At 46.9% G+C, this 26547-nt stretch overlaps 1 protein-coding gene across 3 annotated transcripts in view; it reads left to right on the top strand.

Annotated features, from left to right (window-relative positions):
* POLE (DNA polymerase epsilon, catalytic subunit) overlaps positions 1-26547 on the top strand; it is a 57992-nt gene that overhangs the window by 27899 nt on the left and 3546 nt on the right. For all 3 annotated transcript variants that reach the window (XM_053587551.1, XM_053587548.1, XM_053587549.1), the window contains exons 24-45: positions 700-857; positions 1237-1432; positions 4209-4423; positions 5267-5369; positions 5786-5866; positions 5958-6080; positions 12184-12396; positions 12539-12748; positions 12938-13081; positions 15741-15881; positions 16064-16217; positions 16292-16398; positions 16604-16780; positions 16865-17088; positions 17182-17402; positions 17702-17906; positions 19634-19807; positions 20759-20884; positions 22536-22668; positions 23675-23864; positions 24714-24845; positions 24978-25171. In XM_053587551.1, coding sequence (XP_053443526.1) covers positions 700-857; positions 1237-1432; positions 4209-4423; positions 5267-5369; positions 5786-5866; positions 5958-6080; positions 12184-12396; positions 12539-12748; positions 12938-13081; positions 15741-15881; positions 16064-16217; positions 16292-16398; positions 16604-16780; positions 16865-17088; positions 17182-17402; positions 17702-17906; positions 19634-19807; positions 20759-20884; positions 22536-22668; positions 23675-23864; positions 24714-24845; positions 24978-25171 — 3621 coding nt within the window. The remainder of the gene's footprint in view (positions 1-699; positions 858-1236; positions 1433-4208; positions 4424-5266; positions 5370-5785; positions 5867-5957; positions 6081-12183; positions 12397-12538; positions 12749-12937; positions 13082-15740; positions 15882-16063; positions 16218-16291; positions 16399-16603; positions 16781-16864; positions 17089-17181; positions 17403-17701; positions 17907-19633; positions 19808-20758; positions 20885-22535; positions 22669-23674; positions 23865-24713; positions 24846-24977; positions 25172-26547) is intronic.

Here is a 26547-nt window from a genome sequence, read left to right on the forward strand (position 1 = left end):
AATTTTTTCATGTAAAATAGTTTCAGATTTGCTACCAAAATTGAGCTCCTGTGAGAAATAAATTTGTCTACTACAGCATAGTACCTGTGGATGGTCACTTGTTCCTTGGTCTTCCACCGTCAGGCAACAGAGTCTCCAGGGGCTACTTCTTTCTTCCCTGCTTCTACCATATTCTTTCACACATCAACAGTGCGATAGGTTTTGTTTGTCTCAGTCTACATCCCTCCTTCCCCAACACACTGGTTAATGGATTTTAATGGATTTTGATTTGCATACATGAAGTTCACTCTCTGTGGGTTTTGACAGCTATATAGTGCCGTGTGCCACCACCACAGAGCAACACAGCTGCAGCCCCCAGCATTTCCCATGCCATCCCTTTGTCAGCAGACCCTTCCCCACTCTGAAACCTGGCAACCCTCAGTGCATTATTTTGTGCTGTAGTTTTGTGCTAAGATGCCAAATGAATAGAAACACAACAGTTGTAATCTTCTGAGTCTGGCTTCTTGGACTCAGCGAGATGCACTGAGTTTCACTACATTGCTGCATGTTTCAGAACTTGCTCCCCTTCTGCTCAGGTAGGTCTGTAGAATAGAAGAGCTTTACTTTCCTGATGTAAAGCTTTTTCCTAGTGAGATGCCAGGTGCTTCCAAGATTGGGCCTTTCTGAGTAATGCTGCTACTCTTCACCTCTGTTTCTCAGGAAGGTTTTACCAATGACCAATACCAGGAGCTAGCCGAGCCATCTTCACTTACCTATGTCACTCGCTCAGAAAACAGCATCTTTTTTGAGGTGGATGGACCCTACCTTGCCATGATCCTTCCAGCCTCCAAGGAAGAAGGCAAGAAACTGAAGAAGAGGTGGGAATCTCACAATCTTTGTCCTCTGGAAGGAAATGGAGTGTGATTGATTATATTTAACAACCCAGTTGGGAAAACAGACAGGAAGCCAGGATGGGACAGGTTTAGATTCCTTTGCCTGGGCTTACTGATACATTTTTCACCAGGATGGGACGGGCCTGGGCTCCTTAGTTTGGTCTTACTGATGCAGTTTGCACTGGCTCCCCACCTACCTACATGCCCTGCAGGCCATCAAGTAATTCCATTTTTGAGAGGCATCAGCCTGAGAATAGAGTGAAGTTGGCTGCCTTATGAGGGTCAGAAAGAGACGAGGAGGCAAAGGGATGACGGCAGCTCATACTCCAGTGCGTTTTCACTTCTTTGCTGTCTTTTGTTCTAGATATGCTGTATTCAATGAAGATGGTTCCTTGGCAGAGCTCAAGGGCTTTGAAGTCAAACGCCGTGGGGAGCTGCAGCTGATTAAGATCTTCCAGTCCTCGGTGTTTGAGGCCTTCCTCAAGGGCAGCACACTAGAAGAAGTGTACAGCTCAGTGGCCAAGGTGGCCGACTATTGGCTGGATGTGCTGTACAGCAAGGTGAGTGCTCAGAGTGTTGTACCTGCCATGAGTGGAATTATAGAGAAATGCCAGCACACCGAGTCCGAATTAAGCAAGGGTCCTTTATTGGGCCAGTCGATCAAGAACGGGCTCACTCCACAAAGTCTCTTGACCCCTTTGAAGCAAGGGTGCAAGGTTTTTATATGACACTTCAAGCGGGGATGGGAAGCCCTAGCGTAAACAGAATTTTACAGAAGCTAACATCTGCAATGTTACAACTTTGGGGAGGGTTTACAAAGGGGACTAGGGAATGCACACAGACCAGATAGATTTGTGACTAGATTGTGGTTTCACAAGATTTTTCAGCTGTCACAGGATTTTGCAGATCTCAGCTAAAGATCTGCAAAATCTTCCTGTTTTTGCAGGGTCGCTGCTTGCTCAAGGGGCTATTTTGGTTACAAAAGGGGTGGGGGGAGTCTGCAAGCTCTTAACAAAATGGAGTAAGCCTGGTTCACTTGCTCAAAGTGGATGGAGTTAGGGCATCACATGAGCCACCAAGGCAGAAAAGGGACCTGTTATTCCCTAGACTCCTGGAAACAGATGATCCTGGGCTGGTTCTGATAAAATCCCACTCACCAATGGCCCCCAGAAGTTCCCTCCAGCTTCTGTATCCTGTGACACAACTCTATGAAGCAAGCATTTTTTAAAACTGTATAATAAAAGGAGTCAAGAAAAGAGTTTACCAACAATCAATATCAAATTTTTTGATCTTTAAAGTTTTCGTGGACCCTGTAAATGCATACATAACTTTTATGATTTATTTTTATTTATTTAGAATATAAAAGTATAGGCTCAACACCTGTAGCTCAAGCAGCTAAGGCGCCAGCCACATACATCAGAGCTGGCGGGTTCGAATCTAGCCCAGGCCTGCCAAGCAACAATGACAACTACAGCCAAAGGATGGCCAGGCATTGTGGCAGGCTCCTGTGGTCCTGGCTGCTTGGGAGGCTGAAGCAAGAGAATCGCTACAACGCCACGGCACTCTACCCAGGGCGACAGCTTGAGGCTCTGTCTCAATAAAAAATATATATATAAAAGTATAAGTTTAGGGCGGTGCCTGTGGCTCATTGAGTAGGGCGCTGGCCCCATATGCCGAGGGTGGCGGGTTCAAACCCAGCCCCGGCCACACTGCAACAAAAAAATAGCCGGGCATTGTGGCAGGCGCCCGTAGTCCCAGCTGCTCGGGAGGCTGAGGCAAGAGAATCGCGTAAGCCCAAGAGTTAGAGGTTGCTGTGAGCCGTGTGATGCCACGGCACTCTACCCGAGGGCAGTACAGTGAGACTGTCTCTACAAAAAAAAAAAAAGTATAAGTTTATTTTATATTAGAGAAAGGGAAGAGAGAATGGGGGAAAGAGATGAGAAAGAGAAGAGAGCAGAGAGTAAGAGAGGGGAAGATTGGGGATTATAGAGAAAAGGAGCAAGAGAAGGGTGGCATCCTGAAGAAAGAAAGAAAGAATGCCAGCCCTGAGGTCCAGTAGGTAGCTGAATTTAAGAGTTATTTTTATTACTTTTCTGTGGAGATGTGTTCTTTTTTGTTTTTGAGACAGTCTTACTTTTTCACCTTTAGTAGAGTGCTGTGGTATAGTTCACACCAACTTCAAACTCTTGGGCTCAAACGATCCTCTTGCCTTAGCCTCCCAAGTATCTGGGACTACAGACGCCCTCCACAACATCCAGCTATTTTTTTTTTTTTTTTTTTTCCTTTTTTAGAGACGGGGTCTTGCCCTGGCTCAGGCTGGTCTTGAACTGCTGAGCTCCAACAATCCACCTGCCTTGGCCTCCCAGAATGCTAAGATATTTGTTTTGTTGTTGAGACAGTCTCATTCAGTCACCCTCAGCAGAGTTCTATGACATCATAGCTCACAGCAACTCAAACTCTTGGGCTCAAGCAATCCTCTTGCTCAGTCTCACAGATAGCTGGGAATACAGGCACCCGCCACAATGCCCAGCTATTTTTAGAGACAGCATCTCGCTCTTGCACAGGTTGGGCTCGAACTCTTGAGCTCAGGCAATCCACCCAACTAAGCCTCCCAGAGTGCTGGGATTATAGACATGAGCCACAAAGGCTAGCCAGATTTTCATTATAAATAACATTGCATTGATCATCTTGGTGCATATGCTTTTTTATCCTCTTTTGCATTGTTTTCTAGAGGTTAAGCTTTCTGGGTAGAGGAAATGAAATATTCTGGAGCATTTCCTGGCTGGCTCAGATTTATGGGCTTTGTTTCTTACCATATTGTCTTGTTCAGCATAAAGCTGACCCACACATGAAAATGAGCACCATGGAATACACAGGACATTCATAGCTAAACAAATCTCATAGGATGTGGGGGCCAGAGGTCAAAAGAACAAGCATACAAAGGTGCAGCTCCAGCTGCTATGGGCATCTCACATTGCAGAACTCCACTGGTCTCCCCTAGCCCCAGCTGCTCTCTGGCAGCCACTGTTTCTCTCTTTCCTCTCTCAGCTTCTCATTTCTGTTTGGCTTTTCCTTTCAGGAGAAAAATTGTCATTTCTTCCCATGTTACGTGAAACATCTTCTTTCTCTGCAACCCTTGTGCTCATTCTTCAATAAATGTTTTGCAATATTTTTACACGGTTTAATAAAAGCCAAGGCTTCATGTGTGCATGTGTTTTAAGTATTGCTGTGCAGCCTAGAGAAATGCATGTCCTTGCAGACCACTGTCCTGAGCGAGCTCAATCTTGATGCCCTTGACTCCCACTGTGTTGCTTTATCTGTTGCCTTTTTCTCTAGGCAGCTAACATGCCTGATTCTGAGCTGTTTGAGCTTATCTCTGAGAACCGTTCCATGTCTCGGAAACTGGAAGATTATGGGGAGCAGAAATCTACATCCATTAGCACAGCGAAGCGCCTGGCCGAGTTCCTGGGAGACCAGATGGTCAAGGATGCAGGACTGAGCTGCCGCTACATCATCTCCCGCAGACCTGAGGGCTCTCCTGTCACTGAGAGGCAAGGCCTTCCTCAAAGACCTGGGTTGTGCTTAATACCACATATGGGCACAGCATAAGTGTCCATCACTCAGCAATGGATAGATGTGTTTTTTAGGCAAACACTACTGGGGTTCAGAGAATTAAATTGCAGCTACAGGTTACAGCACTGACAGAGCTCAAAACAATGTTGGAATAAAAAGCAAAAGCTATTTGCAGGACGACACATGTCCCTCCGCCTATGTAAAACTTGAGAACATGGAAACTGCTCTGCCTTTTATGGCTGCACAGAATAGCAGCCTGCATGGATTGATAAATGCTAAGATTAGGGTGGTGCTTACCTTCTTCAAGAAGGGAACGGCCAGAGGCCATGCAGATATCCATAGCCTGATCTTTTCAGCAAGCCAAAGTGGCAGAGCACTGGTGCTTGGTAGAACTTTGTGAGTGCAGTGTGTGTTCCAGCCATACAGTCCTTTATGTTTATGGTATTTCACAACGGTTTACAACTATGAAGGAAAGAGCTAGCTGCTTTACTTATGATGGGAATGGGCTAGTCTTTTCTAGAAAGTAGGTCGACTTTTTCTCTATTTTACCCAATGACTAGCATTATAGAAGTGTTTACTTACAAGTATATACATGGGTGTGACTCACTGGATAGATTCTGTGACCTGCTCTCTTACCAAAGGGCTAGCAGTAAGTGTGGTGCATGACATCACCTATAAGGTATGGTCTGTATAAAATAACAACATTAAAGAAAATGTAGGTTATGAATCCTCATTTCCATGTGCATTTGGTGAGAATTGTAATTGGATTTAGGTTGATCTTCACTATTCATGAATTTTGTGTCTATTTTTTCCTTACCCAGGGCCATACCACTTGCAATCTTCCAGGCAGAGCCCACAGTGAGAAAGCACTTTCTCCGGAAATGGCTTAAGAGCTCTTCTCTTCAAGAGTTTGATATTCGTACAGTGAGTACCTGTTTTTTTTCTACTCTCAAAAGGAAAGCTAGCCCAGGTGGCACTGGAGCACTCCTGCCCTTATGTATGATTTTTATTATCAGGAGTCTTCTCTCCTGATTTCTGCCTTTCTGATACATAATAGGCAAGGAAATAGATATTAACTTTTTAAGGCTAAACTGAAGAAAGTCACCACCAGGAGGAGGTGGTCTCTTGGATAGGCTAAGTCCATGGGTGCCCACTCAGCCACCTGCAGCTCCATGATCTGCTCCCTGCCTTGTTGTCATCTATGAAGTGGGTGCCTTTCATCATAGAGCTTTTAAAAGGATTGAATGAGATGCAGAGTTAGCTCAGTGCTTGGTGTGACATAAACTTCACAAATAGTTGCCACTGTTGCTATTTCTTGTTGCGGGTTCCTGTGCGCTCAGATCCTGGACTGGGACTACTACATAGAGCGGTTGGGAAGTGCCATCCAGAAGATCATCACAATCCCTGCAGCTCTGCAGCAGGTGAAGTGGGGCAGGCGACATGGGGCTCCGGTGGTTGGAAGCTAGCACATTTAGACTTGGATGTCTTCCTGATTGTATGGTCTTCCCACAGGTGAAGAACCCAGTGCCACGAGTCAAACACCCTGACTGGCTGCACAGAAAACTGCTGGAAAAGAATGACATCTACAAGCAGAAGAAGATCAGTGAGCTCTTCATCCTGGAGGGCAGGAAACAGGTAATGGGACCAAGCCGAGGACTAGAGCAACTGGGCTAGGCATGGTTTTGTGGCATACAGAGCATGGAAGTCCTCTAGCGGCTAGCTATAATTTTGTGATGCTTTTATTCAAGCCTCTGAAATGGGGTTTTTACCCTAACAATGTATACCTCAGTACTTCTCTCTTTAATTCCCTCTGGTGTTACATTTTTGGAAACACCCCATGAGTCAGCGGGCAAGGGTGAAGAACTGCCTTACTCTGTGTAAATCTTGGGATATTCATTTGGACCCAGCATCTTGGGGTGGATCACTGGCCCTAGAGTCCTCCTTTTTCTTTCTTTTCTTTTTTTAAATCATTTATTTTTGAAATAAAATATACAAAACTGATTTTTCTTCACCAAAAATAACAGCAATATTATTTCTAGATAAACCACAAAATACTTATTTTTGTAGCTTTCCCAGGTTTTGTTTATAAATCAAGACAAGGCAGTATATAAAGTCATGGAAAAAAACAGAAGAAAACAGTTAAGTCAGTTGTCAGTATCCATGGCCCCAGGCCTCCTTTTTCTTTTTTTTTTTTTTTTTTTCTTTTGGCCGGGGCTGGGTTTGAACCCGCCACCTCCGGCATATGGGACCGGCGCCCTACCCGCTGAGCCACAAGCGCCGCCCCACCAGGCCTCCTTTTTCATAAGGTAAAGGGAAAATCTTTTTTACAGGAGCAGCTAGAAACATTGGAGGCAGTTTGATAAGCAGCGTAACTGAGGTCAAAAGAGCAAACAGCAAATTTTCAAGTGTTGAAAATTAAAACCTATAGCTATAACCTAAAAGCTATAAACCAGCTCACATGATAAGCATACTCTCAGATAGTCTGTGTTTCAAAATGTAATTACATACATTTGGGGTGACCTTCAAGTTCATGTGCAATTTATGGCCACCCTGTATATGAGAGCTATACCTAAAAGCTAGGACATAGAAAAGGGAAAATAATAAAAAAATACTAATTCTGGCCACGTGTGGTGGCTCATGCCTATAAACCCAGCCCCTTGGGAGGCCAGGAATTGGAGGTAAGCCTGTGTAAAATGTCAAGACCCTCATCTCTTAAAAAAACATGAAAAATTATCCCGGAATGGTGGCACATACCTATAGTCCCAGCATCTTAGGAGGCTGAGGTGGAGGACCATTTGAGCCCAGGAGTTCAAAGTTATGGTGACATAGGCAACATAGTGAGACTCTGTCTCAAATTCAAAAAAAAAAGAAAAAGAAAAATTTGAACTAAGGAAGTTAGAGAACAACAGGTTAAATAGAGGAAATAGAAGTTATAAAGATAACAGTGTTAGACATAGTGGCATGTACCCATAGTCCAGGAACTAGGGAAGCTGAGGTGGGAGGATCACTTGAGACCAGCCTACAGTACACCATAGTGAGACCCCCCTTCTCAAAAAATAAAAAAAAGAATAAGTTATAGTCATGTGGTTATTGCTAAAAAAAAAAATGTTATAAAGGCAAGAGCAGGAATGAATAAAACAACAAAACCCAAAAGATTATAAAACAGTCATATCTTTTTTTTTTTTTTTTTTTGCAGTTTTTGGCCAGGGCCAGGTTTGAACCCACCACCTCTGGTATATGGGGCTGGCACCCTACTTCTTGAGCCACAGGCGCCGCCCAGTCATATCTTTTTTTTGAGACAGAATCTCACTATATCGCCCTTAGTAGAGTGCTATGATGTCACAGCTCACAGCAACCTCCAACTCTTGGGCTTAAGCGATTCTCTTGCCACACCCTCCCAAGTAGCTGGGACTACAGGCACCCACCACAGGGCTCAGCTATGTTGTTTTGTTGCAGTTGTCATTGTTGTTTAGCTGGCCCAGGCTGGGTTCAAATCCGCCTGCCTCGGTATATGTGGCTGGTGCCATAACCACTATGCTACGGGTGCCAAGCCACAGTCATGTCTTTTTTTAAGACAGATTTTGAGAAATTTTAAGAAAGAATTGCTGGGCGGCGCCTGTGGCTCAGTCAGTAAGGCGCCGGCCCCATATACCGAGGGTGGCAGGTTCAAACCCGGCCCCGGCCAAACTGCAACCAAAAAATAGCCGGGCATTGTGGCGGGCGCCTGTAGTCCCAGCTACTTGGGAGGCTGAGGCAAGAGAATCGCTTAAGCCCAGGAGTTGGAGGTTGCTGTGAGCTGTGTGAGGCCATGGCACTCTACCGAGGGCCATAAAGTGAGACTCTGTCTCTACAAAAAAAAAAAAAAAGAAGAAAGAATTGCTATTCTGTGTTAAACATTTGGAAAACTTAGATGGACAGTATTCTAGAAGAATTATGAAAATTGACCTAGAAGGAATAGAAAACCTAATAGAACAAAGAAAAGAAATTGAAACATGCTTAAAAAGAAATAAACACTAAACTCAAACTTTTTAGAGAATAAAAGAGGAAAAAGCTCCTTAGCTCTTTTGCTTCTTACTTCAGTGACAAAACTGGCAACAGCTTAAGAAATAGGCCATTTTCAGTTAGGAACAAGAGCTGCAAAATTTACTAGATTCTGTAGTATGTAAAAACAATGATGTTATGACCAACTAGAATTTATGCCAAGAATTTTAGAAGAATTGCTTGAGGCCAGGAGTTCGAGGTAAGCCTGTGCAAAATATCGAGACCCCCATCTCTACAAAAAATTAAAAATTAGCCAGGAATAGTGTCACACACCTTTAGTGCCAACAACTGAATTAGAAGTCTGATAATTTGGCTCAGCGCCTGCAGCTCAGTGAGTAATGCACTGGCCACATAGACCGAGGCTGGCGGTTTCGAGCCCAGCCTGGGCCTGCTAAACACAATGACAGCAGGAACCCAAAAAATTACGGGTGTTGTGGCAGGCCCGTAGTCCCAGCTACTTGGGAGGTTGAGGCAAGAGAATCACATAAGCCCAAGAGTTTGAGGTTGCTGTGAGCTGGAACGCCACAGCATTCTACCAAGGGCAACATAGTGAGACTCGGTCTCAAAAAAAATAAAGTCTGATATTTAGTTAATCTTGGGATAAATCTGTTAATTCATCATTAAAGGATAAGACTCATAGGATCACCTCATACAGATGCAGAGAGAACATCTGATAAACTTTGACCAATCAAAATCAAAAGAAATGAGTTGTTTCTGAACCTGATAAATGTACTTCTCAAAACCCACAGCAAACCTTATACTTTGTGGTTAAGCATCAAGAGCATTCAAGTAAGGAGCAAGAAATGATGGCTGTCACTGCTTCTGCTCAAAATTGTTTGGAGGTCCTCACAGCATTATTAAACAAGAAAAAGAATTAAGCGTTAAGAATTGGAAGGGAGGGCGGCGCCTGTGGCTCAAGGAGTAGGGCGCCGGTCCCATATGCCGGAGGTGGCGGGTTCAAACCCAGCCCCGGCCAAAAACAAAAATCACAAAAAAAAAAAAAAGAATTGGAAGGGAGGTGTAAGGGTGATGCCTGTGGCTCACTGAGTAGGGTGCTGGCCCCATATACCAAGGGTGATGGGTTCGAACCCAGCCCTAACCAAACTGCAACAAAAAAATAGCCGGGCATTGTGGCAGGTACAATTCTCTCAGGAGGCTGAGAGAATCGCCTAAAGCCTAAGAGCTGGAGGTTGCTGTGAGCTGTGATGCCACGGCACTCTACCGAGGGCAACAAAGTAGATTCTGTCTCTAAAAAAAAAAAAGGAAGGGAGGTGTAAAACCTTTTTTTTTTTTTTCTTTTTTTTTTTTTTCTGCAATTTTTGGCCAGGGCTGGGTTTGAACCCACCACCTCTGGTATATGGGGCTGGCGCCCTGCTCCTTTGAGCCACAGGCGCTGTCCCATAAAACTCATTATTTGCAAATAATGTGATTTGCTAACAAAAATGTAAGAAAACAAAGATTTTTTTTTTTTTTAGTTATTTATTGCTGTATAGCCAGTGGCCCTAAAACTTAGCAACTTGAAATAGCACCCATGTGTTACCTCATACAACTGAGCTGAGTCCTCAGCTCAGGGTATCTTACAGGCTGCAATTACTGTGTCAGCTGGGACTGTGGTCTCATCTGAAGACCAACCTGTAGCAGTGTCAGGACTTGGTTCCTTCCTAACCACTGTTTGGAGGTCAGAGTCACTTCCCTGTACGATGGGGCTCTTCACAGGACTGCTTATGACTTGGCAGCTGGCTTCTTCAGAGAGAGTGCCAGCCATGAACAGGTCACAGTATTTTATAGCTGATTTCAGAAATGACATTCCATCACCTTTGTTAGAGTCTGTTCATTGGAGACATGTCGCTGGGTCTCACCCACTCTCATGGAGGGAGTCACCCAGGGCCTAAACATCAGGAGGTGGGGGTTATAGGGCCATTTTGAAGGGCTGCAAGAAAATATTCAACCTCACTATTAATTAGGAAGTACAGCATGAGGCCGGGCACAGTGACTCACCTATAATCCTAGCACTGTGGGAGGCCGAAGTGGATGGATTGCCTGAGCTTACAAATTCAAGACCAGCTTGAGCCAGAATGAGACCTCATCTCTAAAAATAGCCGGGTGTTGTGTTGGCGCCTGTAGTCCCAGCTACTTAGGAGGCTGAGGCAAGAGAATCACTTAAGCCCAAGAGTTTGAGGTTGCTGTGAGCTATGACACCACAGCAGGGTAACATAGTGAGACTCTGTCAAAAAAAAAAAAGCAAGCTCAGCACCTATGGCTCAAGCGGCTAAGGCGCCAGCCACATACACCTGAGCTGGCAGGTTCGAATCCAGCCCAGGCCTGCCAAACAACAGTGGCGGCTGCAACCAAAAAATAGCCAGGCGTTGTGGCGGGCGCCTGTAGTCCCAGCTACTTGGGAGGTGGAGGCAGGATAATCACTTGAGCCCAGGAGTTGGAGGTTGCTGTGAGCTGTAATGCCACGGCACTCTACCCAGGGCGACAGCTTGAGGCTCTGTCTCAAAAAAAAAAAAAAAAGAAAGAAATACAACATGATATTTGATAGCATATCACAATGGAAACAATAACATCAAGTATGAAAACATGGGGAAACAGGCACTGACCAGTATTAGAGGTGACAATGATCATTTCTATGACCCAGGGGACATGAACAGGGATGGTCATTGAATCACCATTTGTAATTTTGAAAACACAGGAACTAATCGCTCTTCATTTGGAAAGCAATGCATGGGTAAGCTAATGAGACGAGATGTTCTAGAAGTTAAGATGGAGGGACCATTTTACATGTATCCATAGGAGTCAGTCTCAAAATACATGGGTGAATGAAACAAGTTATTACCATTTAGATGAAGTTAAAACATAGAACTGTGGCACGTGTCTGCAAATAACATGGTGAAAGAGCAGGGACGTGTAGGGTAGGAAGAAGAAGGGGGCTATAGCTGTTACTTGCAATATTTTATTTCTTTTTTTTTGAAACAGAGTCTTCACTTTTGCCATCAGTAGAGTACAATGGCATCTTAGCTGACAGCAACCTCAAACTCTTTGGCTCAAGTGATTCTTTTGCCTCAGCCTCCCAAGTAGCTGGACTGTAGGTGCCTGCCACAGTACTTGGCTATTTTTAGAGGCAGAGTCTTGCTCTTGCTCAGGCTGGTCTCAAACCTGCAAGCTCAGACAATCCACCCACCTCTGCATCCCAAAGTGCTAGGGAACATTCTGGAACAAACAGCAAAATGCAAATGTTTACTTATTGGTGGTACTTGAGTGATATTTTCTATAGTTTTCTTTTTGACTTTTCACTATTAAAAGTTAAGAATAAATTGTGTAGCGGCGCCTGTGGCTCAGTGAGTAGGGCGCCGGCCCCATATGCCGAGGGTGGCGGGTTCAAACCCAGCCCCGGCCAAACTGCAACAAAAAAATAGCCGGGCATTGTGGCGGGCGCCTGTAGTCCCAGCTGCTCGGGAGGCTGAGGCAAGAGAATCGTGTAAGCCCAAGAGTTAGAGGTTGCTGTGAGCCGTGTGACGCCACGGCACTCTACCCGAGGGTGGTACAGTGAGACTCTGTCTCTACCAAAAAAAAAAAAAAAGAATAAATTGTGTAAATGAACATCCCATTTCAAATGATGTACTTGTTAGATTTCTAGATGGTGGGATCTATGAGAATAAGATCCTGAGTTTTCAGTGTCATTGGGTCTTTCCAGGTTATGATGGCCCAGGCCCCAGAAGGCAGTGCCAGGCCCAGGGTTGTTGACATGGAGGACTTTGGCCTCATGCAGCCACCCCGCCCACCAGTGCCCATTGCTACGAAGAGAAAGCGAGTCCTTTGGGAGAGCCAAGAGGACTCTCAGGATCTGGCACTGACTGTGCCCTGGCAGGAGATCTTGGGGCAGCCTCCTGCCCTGGGGACCACCCAGGTAAGCGGCAGAGGAAGGTTCAAGCCCTGGACCCCCAGCAAGTGTGGCTGTGAGAATACTGCCCCAACACAGCTAGAAAGTGGGTTGTGGAAGAGGACCGTTCCTCACACCATACCCTTACTGTGTCTGCTGCCTGCCCTAGGCTGAGTGGCTGGTCTGGCTCGGGTTCCATAAGAAGAAGTGGCAGCTGCAGGCCCGGCAGCGCCATACCCGTAGGAAGAGGCAGCATCTGGAACTGGCAGGGGGTATGCCAAGGCCTGGGGCCCTCCGAGATGGGCCTGCTGCAGGGCTGGGGAGCTTCCTACGTAGGACTGCCCGCAGCATTCTGGACCTTCCCTGGCAGATTGTGCAGGTGTGGCTCTCAATCCAAGGGATAGGCCCTGATCCCAAGGCGGAGGTTGAGGGCAGGCCTGTGGCTTCCTGCCTGTCATGGGGGTTCTGAGCCCTGTACTTAGGGCTTGGTGGAGGCTACCTGGGAAGTTCCCCTGTCTACGGGTTACAACATATCTTGTGACATGCTGAGCATCTGCATTCCTTTCAGATAAGTGAAACCAGCCAGGCTGGCCTCTTCCGGCTATGGGCTGTCATTGGCAATGACTTGCACTGCATCAAACTGAGCATCCCTCGAGTGTTCTACGTGAATCAGCGAGTGACCAAAGCGGAGGAAGGCCCTTCATATCACAAAGTAGGAAGGCAGCTGATGCTGTTGCCCCCTAGGTGGTTTTCATATAAAGAATCAGGCATTCACAAAGATCTTGTAAGCTGTGTCCCAGGCCTCCATCTTCTCAGTACCCTAGTGGGATGCTGTAAGAATCCATTGTAATGCTGTCTGGTCACTGAGTATAAAACCTGAGGCAGAGCTGCTGCCCATCCTCACCTGGCTATGATGTCCAGGTCACTGGGGTAGACTGGATGGCATTGGTTAGGGTCTCAAACTCTGTCTCAGTGGGTATTCTCCTTGTTAATAGCTCTATTGGGATATAAATTCACACACCAAACAGCTGGCCCATTTAAAGTATATAGTTCAGTGGTTTTTAGAGTATTCCTAGAGTAGTGCAACTACTGGCAGAGTTTAAAGACATCTTCATCACCCCAAAGAGAAACCTTATCTTAGTCTTTGCTGTCCTCTCCCAGCCCTAGGTAACTACTGATCACTTTCTGCCTCTTGACTCGCCTGCTCTGGGATTTTGTATAAATGGATCCATGCAATCAGTGATTTTTTGTGCTGGGCTTCTTCCACTTAGCAGAACGTTGCGGGGGTAGGGGGGTCATCATGCTACCACAAGTCTTACAGGCTCTTGTGGAGAGTCTCACTGTGAGCTCCCTAGTTAACACTTTGTATGTTTCAGTTGAGAAGTGAACTATAGTTTCTTCCTTACAAAGGAAGATGGGCTCGGGCACTCTGGCTCACCATATAATCTCACCACTCTGGGAGGCCAAGGCGGGAGATCACTTGTTGAAGCCAAGAGTTTTAACACCAGCCTGAATAATAGTCTCTACAAAACATTTTAAAATTAGCTGGGCACTATGGTATGTACTGTAATCCTAGCTACTCAGGAGGCTGAGGCAGGAGGATCATGTGAGCCCATGTATTGGAAGCTACAGTGATCTAGGCTGACGCCACTGCCCTCTAGCTGGGGCAACAGAGTAGACTCTCAAAAAAAAAAGACATTATTCCAAGAACCTTTTGATGACATGAAGTGAAGATGGACTATGATTTACACATAGTTAGATGCAGACTTTAAAAGTGTAGTTGGATTGGTTTGACACATAAATGCACCTGTCACCCAAACACAGTGTTAACATCTCACAGACGGTATCCTTCCCTCTCATGAACTTTGGATCTCAGTTCTATATTTCTATGGCTTCAGGAACATTTGATTTTTTTAGAGCTTCATATAAACAGATCAGTCATTATACCCGATGGTCTTTACCTTTTTGAGTCTCAAATTATCCAACATTGGGCTAACAGGATCCCTTCAAGATGGTTCCTGAGACCTTTTTGACGTGGCCTGTTAGTCTTTGAACATTTGCTCACTTTCTGCCTCACCCTAAACTTCCCAAGTATGAGATGGGCAGCTCCTCCAAGGGACCCACATCTGTGTTGAAAACCCAAGGGAGTCAGGGGTGGCTATGACCTCTGGTGTTCTTCTAAACCCTTGAGTAGATAGCTAGGAATGCATATAAAAGTACTATGCATTTAAACCAGTCATTCCAGTTCAAATTTACCATGATGTAATTTTTTATTAATTTGATTTTTATGTCTTATGTCTCAATTCAGATCACTGAAACTTTATTTATTTATTTATTTTTTTTTTTGAGACAGAGTCTCACCCTGTCGCCCTGGGTTGAATTCCATCATCATAGCTCACAGCAGTCTCAAACTTTTGGGTTCAAGTAATCCTCCTGCTCAGCCTTTCAAGTAGCTGGGACTGTAGGTACCTGCCACTACATCCAGCTAATTTTTCTATTTTTAGTAGAGACATGGTCTCACTCTTGGGCTGATCTTAAACTCGTGAAATTAAGCAGTCCACCTACCTCAGCCTCCCAGAGTGCGGGGATTACAGGAATGAGCCACTGTGCCCAGCCTGAAAAGTCTTAATTGCTAATAACATTAACACATTTACACATCTGCCTTCTACTATATTGTACGTAAAATAGTTTTGAAGTTGTGATGCAAATATTACTAAAAAAAAATAAATCTACTAGATTTTATTTTTGGTTTCTTTAGCCTTTGAATATGTGTATCCTAAGAATAGTAAGAATTCTTTTGTCAGAAGTATTGTGCAATAATTATTTTCTTCAAATAGTTATGATATTATACTAATAGACAACTAGATTATTTAGCTGTTTCTGTTTGTTTTTAGTTTTAGGGAGTTTGATTTTTTCCATTCTGATTCTGTAAAATATAATTTTACAATTTTATTTTTTGATTGAGATAGGTCTCTGTTGCTGAGGCTAGAGTGCAGTGGAGCAATCACAGCTAAGTGTAGCCTCAAATTCCTGGGCTTAGGCCATCCTCCTGCCTCAGTCTCCCAAAACGCTGGACTCTAGGCACCTGCCACCATTCCAGCAATTTTTTTGTTTGTTTTTTATAGCAATGAGGTCTTGCTATGTTGGCCAGGCTAATCTCAAACTCCTGGGGCTCTGACCATCCTCCCACCTCAACAATCCTGAGTATTCAGGACCGATATTGAGGTCCTGAGGCTGCAGTGGGTTTACCTGATCATTGTGGGCACTGGAAGTGCTGGGACTCTGAGCAGCTTGTACCTGTGTGCATATACATGTGTAAGAGACATTACCACTTAGGCCATTTGACCAGATCTTTGCCTCATTGTTACCAGGTAAATCGAGTCCTTCCTCGCTCCAACACGGTCTACAATCTCTATGAGTATTCAGTGCCAGAAGACATGTATCAGGAACATGTCAACGAGATCAACACTGAGCTGTCAGCACCAGACATTGAGGGTGTATATGAGACCCAGGTAGCTGCCTCCAGAACTGGAATCCCAACTTAGCTGGGGACTCTTGAAATAGCACCTGTATAGGGCATGGGCAGGGTAGCAGCAGTGGTGATGAGTGAGGGAGTCTCAGCAGTGCAGCTGCAGAGAGTGTGCTGCATGCAACACTGAGCCCTCCCCAGTCAGCTTCACCTCACGCCTTCCAGGTTCCATTGTTGTTCCGGGCCCTCATGCAGCTGGGCTGTGTGTGTGTTGTCAGTAAACAGCTGGCAAGACACCTTTCAAGCTGGGAAGCTGACACCTTTGCTCTTGAACACCTGGAGATGCGTTCTCTGGCCCAGTTCAGCTACTTGGAACCAGGTATGGCATGAGCCAGCTGCCCCAACACACACTCTGCCTCCACACATCTCAGATGAGCTTCTTTCCTTCTCTAGGGAGCATCCGCCATGTCTACCTCTATCACCACTCTCAGGGCCACAAAGCACTCTTTGGGCTCTTCTTCCCCTCGCAGCGCAGAGCCTCTGTGTTTGTGTTGGACACCGTGAGTCTTTGGGCCTTCCCTGGAGCACGTTGGTCAGGGAAGGATCTAGAGAAGGAGGATGCTTCCTCATGGCTGCCTCCTCAGGGCCTTTGCCTACCAGTGCCTGCTGCTATTGAATTGGGAATGGGATGTGGAAGCAAGGTCTGCCCCAGGTGCCCCATGTCATCTCAAGCAGGCAGAGGCTGATGCAGCCACTCTTGCCTAGGTGCGCAGCAACCAGATGCCTAGCCTCAGCACCCTATACACGGCAGAGCACAGCCTCCTGCTGGAGAAGGTGGGCCCTGAGCTTCTGCCACCTTCCAAACACACATTTGAAGTTCGGGCTGAAACCGACCTGAAGACCATCTGCAGAGCCATCCAGCGCGTCCTACTGGCCTACAAGGTACAGGGGTTGTGGTCCTGTGTGAGAGACCCCTCTCCCTGAGGCTTGGGCCCATGTGGTCGTCTTCTTTCCTCCCTGACCTAGGAGGAGCGCCGGGGGCCCACACTCATTGCTGTTCAGTCCAGCTGGGAGCTGAGGAGGCTGACCAGTGAGATCCCTGTCCTGGAGGAATTCCCACTGGTGCCCATCCATGTGGCCGACAAGATCAGCTATGGAGTCCTGGACTGGCAGCGCCAAGGTGCCCGGCGTATGATCCGACATTACCTCAACCTGGACACCTGCCTGTCACAGGCCTTCGAGATGAGCAGGTGGGCCAGCAGAGAGCCATCCTGAGTGCCTGGACATAGGTAATCCCAGCCTTGCCCTCTGGGCTGACCTGTATCCTGTGCCCTGTTGTGCAGGTACTTCCACATCCCTATTGGGAATCTGCCAGAGGACATCTCCACCTTCGGGTCCGACCTCTTCTTCGCCCGTCATCTTCAGCGCCACAACCACCTGCTGTGGCTGTCCCCAACTGCCCGCCCCGACCTGGGAGGAAAGGAGGCAGACGACAGCCGCCTGGTCATGGAGTTCGACGAGCAGGCCACTGTGGAGATCAACAGCTCTGGCTGTTACTCCACAGGTGAGTGGGCAACAGGACGCACCTGTGTGAGCTGGGCTGGTGCATCTACCACTGATGACATTCTGTCAAGGTGCAAGTGCCCAATTGGGGTATTCAGAGCCTGATTATGTAGGAGGGCATCCCAGGGTCAGGCTGGGTAGGGGCTCCTATGCTGAGTGGTCTGGCGGGTTGGAGGACAGGTGCTGGCAATCCAATGCTGGTCAGACACATGCCATGCCCTGGCCCTGTTAGGCAGAGCTGAGAGTCCAAGAGGTGGGGCTGGTGGGGGTTCAAGCTGAGCCTGACATCTCCCTGTGCAGTATGCGTTGAGCTGGACCTTCAGAACCTGGCTGTCAACACCATCCTCCAGTCTCACCACGTCAACGACATGGAGGGTGCCGACAGCATGGGCATCAGTTTTGATGTGATCCAGCAAGCCTCCCTGGAGGACATGATCACGGGCGGTCAGGCCACCAGCACCCCTGCAAGCTACGATGAGACAGCCCTCTGCTCTAACACCTTCAGGTACTGCCTCCTTCTAAAAGGAATATTATGAGGGGTTTTATCTTCTGCCCTTAATTTGGAAAGCTGAGGTCTAAGACAGTGTCTCTCGGGTTGTCCTTAGCCAGGTCTGCAGGGCCAGAAACTGCCAAGTGGCGCAGTTTCCCTTCTTTAGTCAGTTGCCTTTAAACCTATGCATATGTCCTGTGGTCACCAGGGACACTTCCAGGTGCCAATTCTTACCTCCCTGTGGCCAGAGGCATTTCACACAAAGAGCCTTTCTAACCCAGGGTTACTTTCTGTGGTGAGCAAAGAAGCATCAGTTCAAATCTGTAGCTAACCAGACAGAATGAGTTCTATGAATGGCAGGAGAGGTTTACTGCAGGGTACAGACAACTACACATGGTACTTGATAATGGTGGCTCACACCGCAGCCCTGCTGGGTAGTGCAGTGTCCCCCATTTTACAGATGAGAACACTGAAGTTACAGGGGCCACCATCATGGTTGTACTGTAATTGAGTAGAAGGATCAGCTCTCAGAAACAAGTCTGATTGCAGAGCATGTTCCTTAGCCACTGCCCTAGGGCCATCCCACAAGAGGAGGGGAGAGAGTTTGTGGCGGGGGGGAGGACTGGGGTCTTGGAATAAAAATAGGCAGTTCAGTGCTGAGAAGTAGACAGAGTCAGGTCAAAAATGACAATTAGAAGCCACTCACATTTAGAAGAGTGGCTTCACTGTATTGAGTCATCCAAGGTGATTTAACACAGGGAAGTTGTGACGAAAATGAATTTTAGGGATGTGGCTTTAGCCTCTGTAGGTTCTTTGTAACAGTCTGTTGTTGATGCAAATGAAGACATGTCTAGCACTTTAACAGGTGAGGTGCTATTTCAAGAGTCCCCAGCTAAGTTGGGATTCCAGTTCTGGAGTGGCTGGTATCCCTCCACTGGAAACGAAGGCTGGATGTGGTACTTACAGTGTTTACCTAAAGGATGGTCTGACACCTGATTGTCCCACCGTGGCCAGGGAGTTCCTCACATGGGAAACGTGTTCATTCTGGCAAATGCTTTGTGGCTCTTGTCTGACCTGTATCCAGTTGATGCCTATCTGACCATCACTGTGGGACTGAGAACCCCAGTGTCCCCTGGAAAACCAGCTGGGGCAGCTCCTTCTTCATATGTAATATACTGCCACAATAGGAGCCACGTGCAAATACTTGTTAAGTACAGATCCTGGGCAAGGAGGGCAGTCTTCTGTCCCCACATTATGCAAGGCAGGAATAAAGAGTCAGGCAGAGAAGGAGCTGCCCATCCATTGACTAGCAGTGTGTGTAAGGGGATAGGCCATGGGTCACTTGGTTCTCTTTTTAAAGTCTAGGTAGACAGCAGCCTTTGTTGTGCTACTGCCATCACAGGTGCCATGCCTGTCACACACTGGCTACCTTGCTCTTATGCTGCTTGTAGAGGGCCAGGACCTATCTTGCCAGTCAGTCTGCCCTGGCTTAAAGCATATAGTGAGAGCTTGAGTTGTGCTGAGGAAGGTGGTGAGGCCTGAACTAGCCCAAGGAGTGAAATGGAAAGAAACTAATGAGGTGTCAGGTAAAGGGATCATGTTTGGGCAATGATTTAATGTGGCAGTAGTGAGGAGAGAGATAACTGCAATAGCAGGGAAAGCCTGTGCCCATGGAAGTTGGGGAGTTCAGTATGGCAACAACATGTGAGCAGTAGGGATGTCCTCCTACTCTTCTCTTCCAGAATCCTAAAGAGCATGGTGGTGGGCTGGGTGAAGGAGATCACTCAGTACCACAACATCTATGCGGACAACCAGGTCATGCACTTTTACCGCTGGCTCCGCTCACCATCCTCTCTGCTTCACGACCCTGCCCTGCACCGGACTCTGCACAACATGATGAAGAAGCTATTCCTACAGTGAGTGTGCTGTCACCCTGGGCTACAGATTGCTCTCAGCTGTGCTGACCCTTCAGCTCCAAAAGCAGGGGAATGGTTGGCCAGTACCTCTGCAGTCATAGCGCATGATAATCAAAAGGGTCCCAGGAGAACCTTGGCTACTGCCTTATGTTTGTGTGAACGCCATCCCTGAGAAGGTTGGGTGTTAATGTCATCTTTTGCCCCTTTTTTACACAAATCATGGTACTCTGTATTTATTGTCGTGCTCCTTGCTTTAGTTAATAGTATATCATGAAATCTACACTCAGGGACATTTAGGCTGCTTCTAGTTTTGTGCTACTATACATAACATATCAGTGGATGACTTTGTGTGTGAGGTTTAGCACACATGCATGTAAAGGTGGTTTCTGGGAGGTTGCAGGGCTGTGGAAATTCAATCACGCGGGAAGGTGCCGGTTTAGTAGGCTTAGCCAAAGTGTCCCTGCTGAGGCTCATGGTTGAGAGTGCTAGTCCCCCAGCCCTGCCTTGACAGCCTGGTTGGCACTATTCCCAGCAAGGTGGAGTACAGACACTGTCTCAGTGTAGTTTTGATTTGCAATTCTTACAAAGACTGCAGCTGACCTTTCACTTCAAGCACTCTCTGCTTCGTAGTCCACCCTGCACTAGATGGGGTCCGTTGCTCTGTAGTTGTATTGGTTTTTCTCTTATAAATTTTGGTATGAATGCTCTCTATAGAAAAAAAATAGCCATTTTTCTGTGATAAGAACTTGCAGATTTTTTCTGTCTTTAGTTATCTCTTGCCTTTGTGGTTTTGTCATGCAGACATCTTTGCTCTATTTTTTTTTTTTTTGCTTCTGGGTCTACATATATATGAGGCTTTTCCACTTATGTTTCCTTGTGTTTCTCTTGATGCTCTCTAGTTTTATTATTCACCTTGGCGTCTCCATCATTCATTTTGAACTTGCTCCACAGGCTCATCACTGAGTTCAAGCGCCTGGGGTCATCGGTCATCTATGCCAACTTTAACCGCATCATCCTCTGTACAAAGAAGCGCCGAATTGAAGATGCCATTGCCTACGTGCAGTACATCACCAGCAGGTAGACTTGGGTGGTGTTAGTGGGGTAGCCTGCTGTGGCTTTAGGAGAGATACTAAGGAGACCCTGAAACCCTCCCCTAGACTGGGAGGTGCTCAGGAGCATAGCACTCCTGAGGGATGAAGTAACAACAGCATAGCAAGGGTGGTCACTGAGTGTGCAGACACACTTGAGTTTAGGAAGTTCCAGGAGTGCCTGCCTTTGGTAAGAAAGGTCCATAGAGTGTTGATATATAAATCTTTCATAGACATCAATGTTGACAAATGAGAGTGGTGTGTGGCTCGGCGCCTGTGGCTCAGGCAGCTAAGGCGCCAGCCACATACACCTGAGCTGGTGGGTTCGAATCCAGCCCGGGCCCACCAAACAATGACAACTGCAACCAAAAAATAGTCAGGCATTGTGGCTGGCGCCTGTAGTCCCAGCTACTTGGGAGACTGAGGCAAGAGAATCGCTTAAGCCCAAGAGTTGAAGGTTGCTATGAGCTGTGATGCCACGGCACTCTACCCAGGGTGACAGCTTGAGGCTCTGTCTCAAAAAAAAAAAAAAAATGAGAGTGGTGTGATTCCAAAGTGGTCTGTCTGTGCAGAGCCAGGTATTGTAGTTTTGACTTTTAGGCAGCAGCTGCCTGCCCTGTGTTTCAAGCACATTCCTAGGGTTCCTTGGCCTGGCTGTACTCATCATACACTCTGTAATCTCTAAATGTAAATCAAACAGCAAAAACCTTCCAATACTGCTTCTCTCCTTTTGTTCAGTTGATAATGAGAAGCTTCCACTCCCAGGATATGCTCACAGTGGGCAAAAGTGATGTACTTTTTTTAAGCACAGAAGAGTTGCTAACGGAGGCACAGAGCATTCACATAGATTTGGTCTGTGGATGATTATAGTAGCAGCATCAGGGTGCCACAGAAAGAGCTCACAAGAATCGAGGATAAGTCTCGTTAATGAATAGTAGGAGATGGAGCTTAGGAGACCTCTATTCTTAATCAAAACATGTGCTGGAGTACTTTGAACAAAAGACCACTGCTGTCCTTCTGCAGACCTGCTGTTTGCCTGACAGGAGGCTGAGTACCAAGGGGAGGATAGGCCTCTCCCATGGGCTGTGGGTAGTTCTAGGAGTGATGGTCTGGGTCATGGCAAGAACCAGGATGCTGCCTTCTGCTATGAGCCTGAGCAGTTAGGGGAACATAGACCCTTCTCTTAGAGGAGTCATGGTTTAGATTGTTTAGCTGCATTTTAAAAGTTACTAATATTTATTACTTAAGATTTCTTTCCTTCCTTTATTTTTTTCTTCCTTTATTCATCCGTGGCCTACATGTGTGGGGGATTGGCTGAATTGTGGGGAGACCATGTAACTGAAGAGGGATGAGGATGAGGACAACCTAGTAGAGCTTAGTGGTGGAAGCAGTATTGCCAGTTTCCCGCATCTGCAGATGGTCCAAGGCCATGAAGCCAAGGCAGTTAACCTCACAGCCTGCCTGACCACAACCATGCATCCAATGTTGCATTTGCACTTGCACTGGGAAGTATAGGGAATGATGTGATCTGAACTTTTAAGTTCATTCTTAAGTAAGTGGAATGAAAGAAAGGAGGAAAGGGGAGAGCAAGGGACACTGTTGGCTCCATTTAAGTAGCTTCCTCCCTGCTTTTCCTACAGCATCCATTCCAAAGAAATCTTCCACTCCTTGACTATTTCTTTCTCTCGATGCTGGGAATTTCTTCTCTGGATGGATCCTTCTAACTACGGTGGAATCAAAGGAAAGGTTTCACTTAGTGTTCACTGTGGACAGGTAAGAACTACAGTCCACGGTCATCCCTGGCCTAGGTCAGGCTGTGTGGCAGCAAACACTGCAGCCTTTATCTTGCTTCAGTTAGCTTATGAGGATGAAGATGGTAAGCAAATACAAAAGGCAGTGCTAGCCATGTGAGGGCAGTACCAGCCGTGGGGCAGGAAGTGCTGACCTGAGAGCAAAAGTATGAGAGGTTTCCTGCAAGGGGCCCTGGGCAGTAGGGAGGCTAGTCCAGGCAGAGTGGTGCTTGTGGTCAGTGGTCACTAATGCGGGCAGAGCGTGGGAGGGGCCCAGGCAGAGACATGACTCTGTGGGGCCCTCACACTAGTGGAGGTGGGGGCAGGGAGAGCTGTGGGCAGGTGGCTGGGAGTGAGCAGGGGTGGCCATGGTGTGTGGGGAAGGAAGTCATGTCTGGCTGGGAGGTGTGGCCTTTGCAAGGTCAGAGGTGGCATCACAGGTAGTCAGTGGATGAGGCACTGCTGTGTCCCCAGAGGGGACCAGGAGGAAGCCCTAGTGGGAGAGGTCTGCAGCGGGCAGGAACCTACAAGAGACTCGAGGCCAAGGCCACCCTGGACATCTGGGCAGGAGCAATCCTGGTTGGAGAGAGGGAAGAAGCATAGGTGGTGTGGATGACTCTGAGGAGGGAACCAGTGCTGGGTTGGGGCAGGCCACATAGGGGTTGGTGGTGTACAATGCTAGAGCTGTCCCAGGGAGAGGTGGGTTGGTGGTGTACAATGCCGGAGCTGTCCCAGGGAGAGGTTCTTGAACTTAAGAGTCTCTGGTTGATTTTTCCTCCAGGGAGGTGGGAGTTGAGCAGTTCTAAAGTAAATCTTCCAAAGAAGCTAAAGGAAAATGATAGTAGTCCAAGTAGGACACTATGTTCTGGGACCTACCCTGGGTGCAGTTGGGCTTAGGGCTATACTGACAGCAAGAATCAGGTGGGGGGGTCACAGGGCCAGGTCTGCGAGTGTGACATGAGATGGGGGGGGGGGTCTTTGTGTTGTAGCAAGATACCCAGAAAGCAGAGGGAACAGGGGGTGAGGAGAGTGAGGAGGAGGAGGAAGAAGACATAGGGGAACCTGACATGGAGCAGCCCGAGCCTGACGTGGAGGAGCTGCTGGAAAACAACTGGAACATCCTGCAGTTCCTGCCACAGGCAGCCTCCTGCCAAAGCTACTTCCTCATGATTGTTTCAGGTGAGCCTGGGACAGGGTAGGAGCTCCCACCAATAGTCCCTCCAGGATTTACCTCAGGAAACAGACATGGCTCTGGTGTGATGGTGTCTTGAGAGGGGACGTAGTGGAGAAATCAGGACTGCATGGTGTGCCCACACTTAGGAGCTCTCAAGACTTATCCCTCCCTTGGCCACTGATGCCCTGTCCCCCTGCAGGTATGTCACCCCAAGACAACAGTGGATAGGACCCTCGGGACAGTTCAGTGTCACGATCACCTTAGTGCACATGCACGTGCATATGCAGTAATTAAAGATAAACCCCACACTTCTGAGTCAGCGGCCCACTGACTGGTCTCTGAGGCCAGACTTTCTGGTATAGGGAAATCCTGTGCCCTGGTTCAGGTCTGAGGATTTAGTGTTTACAAATCTAATTTCCTGGGTCAATAATACAAATGAATCATAGAAATTAAACACCTTTTATAATAACAGAGCCATTGTTAGAGCAGTTAATAATGCATGTTATGAATTAAACTCTCAGCAAAGAGGCCCACACAGTGATGGTTGGTTCCATTTATGATGATTTTATGTCATAAAATAATATGATTTTATTATTTGAGCAAGTTAAATGTGTGTTGTCTTATTTATATGGTTTTCTCCTTAAGAATGAGCTTGGATATCAGCAAGTATCCCTGCTTATTTCCACCCCTCTAGTTGATTTTTAGCTCCTCTACAGGCAGGAAGTAAAATCACTACTGACATTTCAGCCAAGTCTGTCTGATAGTCTGAGCAGCTGCAGGGTCCTTAGGCTCTGGGTCATCTCCCAGTATCCCTATCCCTGCCTCTCAGGGCCCACGCCTGCCTCTCCTTGCAGCATACATCGTGGCCGTGTACCACAGCATGAAGGACGGACTGAGGCGCAGTGCCCCAGGGAGCACCCCCATGAAAAGGAAGGGTGCCAGCCAACTCTCCCAAGAGACTGAGGGGACAGCCGGAGCCCTTCCAGGTGAGCAGTCCCTTGTGGTAAGAGGCCTGTGCTTGAGCCAGTGCCCCACTGCTAGGTCCAGGCAGGCAGGTGGGAGCTTCACTGCACCAGGGCAGGCCTTAGTTCTTCTCTCAGCATCCTTATGTATTCTAGGAATGATCACCTTCTCTCAAGATTATGTAGCAAATGAACTCACTCAAAGCTTCTTCACCATCACGCAGAAGATTCAGAAGAAAGTCACAGGCTCTCGGAACTCAACCGAGCTCTCTGAGATGTTTCCCCACCTCCCTGGGTCTCACCTGCTGCTCAATAACCCTGCTCTGGAGTTCATCAAATATGTGTGCAAGGTGAGTTTGGCACATGGGTGCAAGATGAAAATTCATGTGTGTGTGTGCAAGATGAAGGGCAGGTGTGAGTCATGTATCTATTCTACTGACATTTACCATGTCCCTGTCACATGCAGCTGCTGTTGAGGCATTTGGGTTCAGGTGTAAACAAGACAGGACAGGCACTGCTCTTGAGGAGCTAGTGGGACAGGCAGTAGATGAGCAAAGGAATGGATGAGACTGTTCAGGGGCCGCAGGCAGGGACCTGTGCACAAGACAGCATAGCTGTCAAGGCCCTGGGGTGCATGAGCTTACGTTTGCCTGTTGGAGAAAGTCACACCAAGCTCCTGGTGACACAGGCCAAGACTAAGTGTCACAGGAGGCCTGGGGGCTAGAAGAGGACTGGGCACTGAGCTCTAAAGACCAGTGAGATGAGGCAAGCACTTGTTCAGATGCCAACACCACTCTGGGAGTACAGGCTGAGTCTAGCAAGTGGGTAATGTTACCAGATTACAGCCAGACGGTGTCATCCCTCAGAGCACCTCATTACTTAACCTTCCTGGCAAACTGCATTTCAGGCCCAAATGAGGTAACACTCAAGATCAAGTGACCACCTCGAGTCCGATTGTGGTAAAGAATATTTGTAGTTTGTTTGGAAGTGCTGTGAGCTGTGACAGCACAGCACTCTACCAAGGGTTAATAAGTGAACTCTGTCTCAAAAAAAAAAAAAAAATGTTTTTAGTTTGTCATTTTTTTTTTTAATCACATGCAGTAAAATTCACTCTCTCCTTAAGAATGATCTTGGCTATCAGCAAGTATCCCTGCTTATTTCCTTGCTTATTTGAACTCTGTGGAGTTCATGGGTGGATGGAAGTGTGCCACCATCAGCAAGACACAGAATAGTCCCACCCAAAAACATCCCCTGTGCTTCTGGGGGCTCACCTGTCCTCCCATCTGCCATTTGTGGGTGGCAGATGGGTCCTGCACCTGCGCTTTCAGATCTGGTTCCTAGCGAAACACACATGAGGTCACACTTGTGGCTGGCTATGCCAGACCCTCATGTCTAATACTGAGTGTTGACTATATGGAAGAGACAGTTTGCCCTTCATTCACTTGTCCAAGGACATTTGGGGTTTTTGGTGATTAACAGGTCTATTTTAAATATATGTTATACAAAAACATAAGTTTTTATGTGAACATAAACTTCATTTCTATTAGGTGAAACCTTAACAGAGGAATTGCTAGGTTATGCTCTAAGTGTATGTTTGACTTGGTGAGAAGCTGCCCAACTTTTTTCTAAAGTGGCTACACCACCTTACTGTGTCCTTAGCTTCCAATTCTATATCCTCACCAGAACTTGATGTTTAAAGTTTTTCAAATGGCAAGTATTCAAATAG

Source organism: Nycticebus coucang, chromosome 4 (assembly GCF_027406575.1).
Source record: "Nycticebus coucang isolate mNycCou1 chromosome 4, mNycCou1.pri, whole genome shotgun sequence".
NCBI classification, from domain to species: domain Eukaryota; kingdom Metazoa; phylum Chordata; class Mammalia; order Primates; family Lorisidae; genus Nycticebus; species Nycticebus coucang.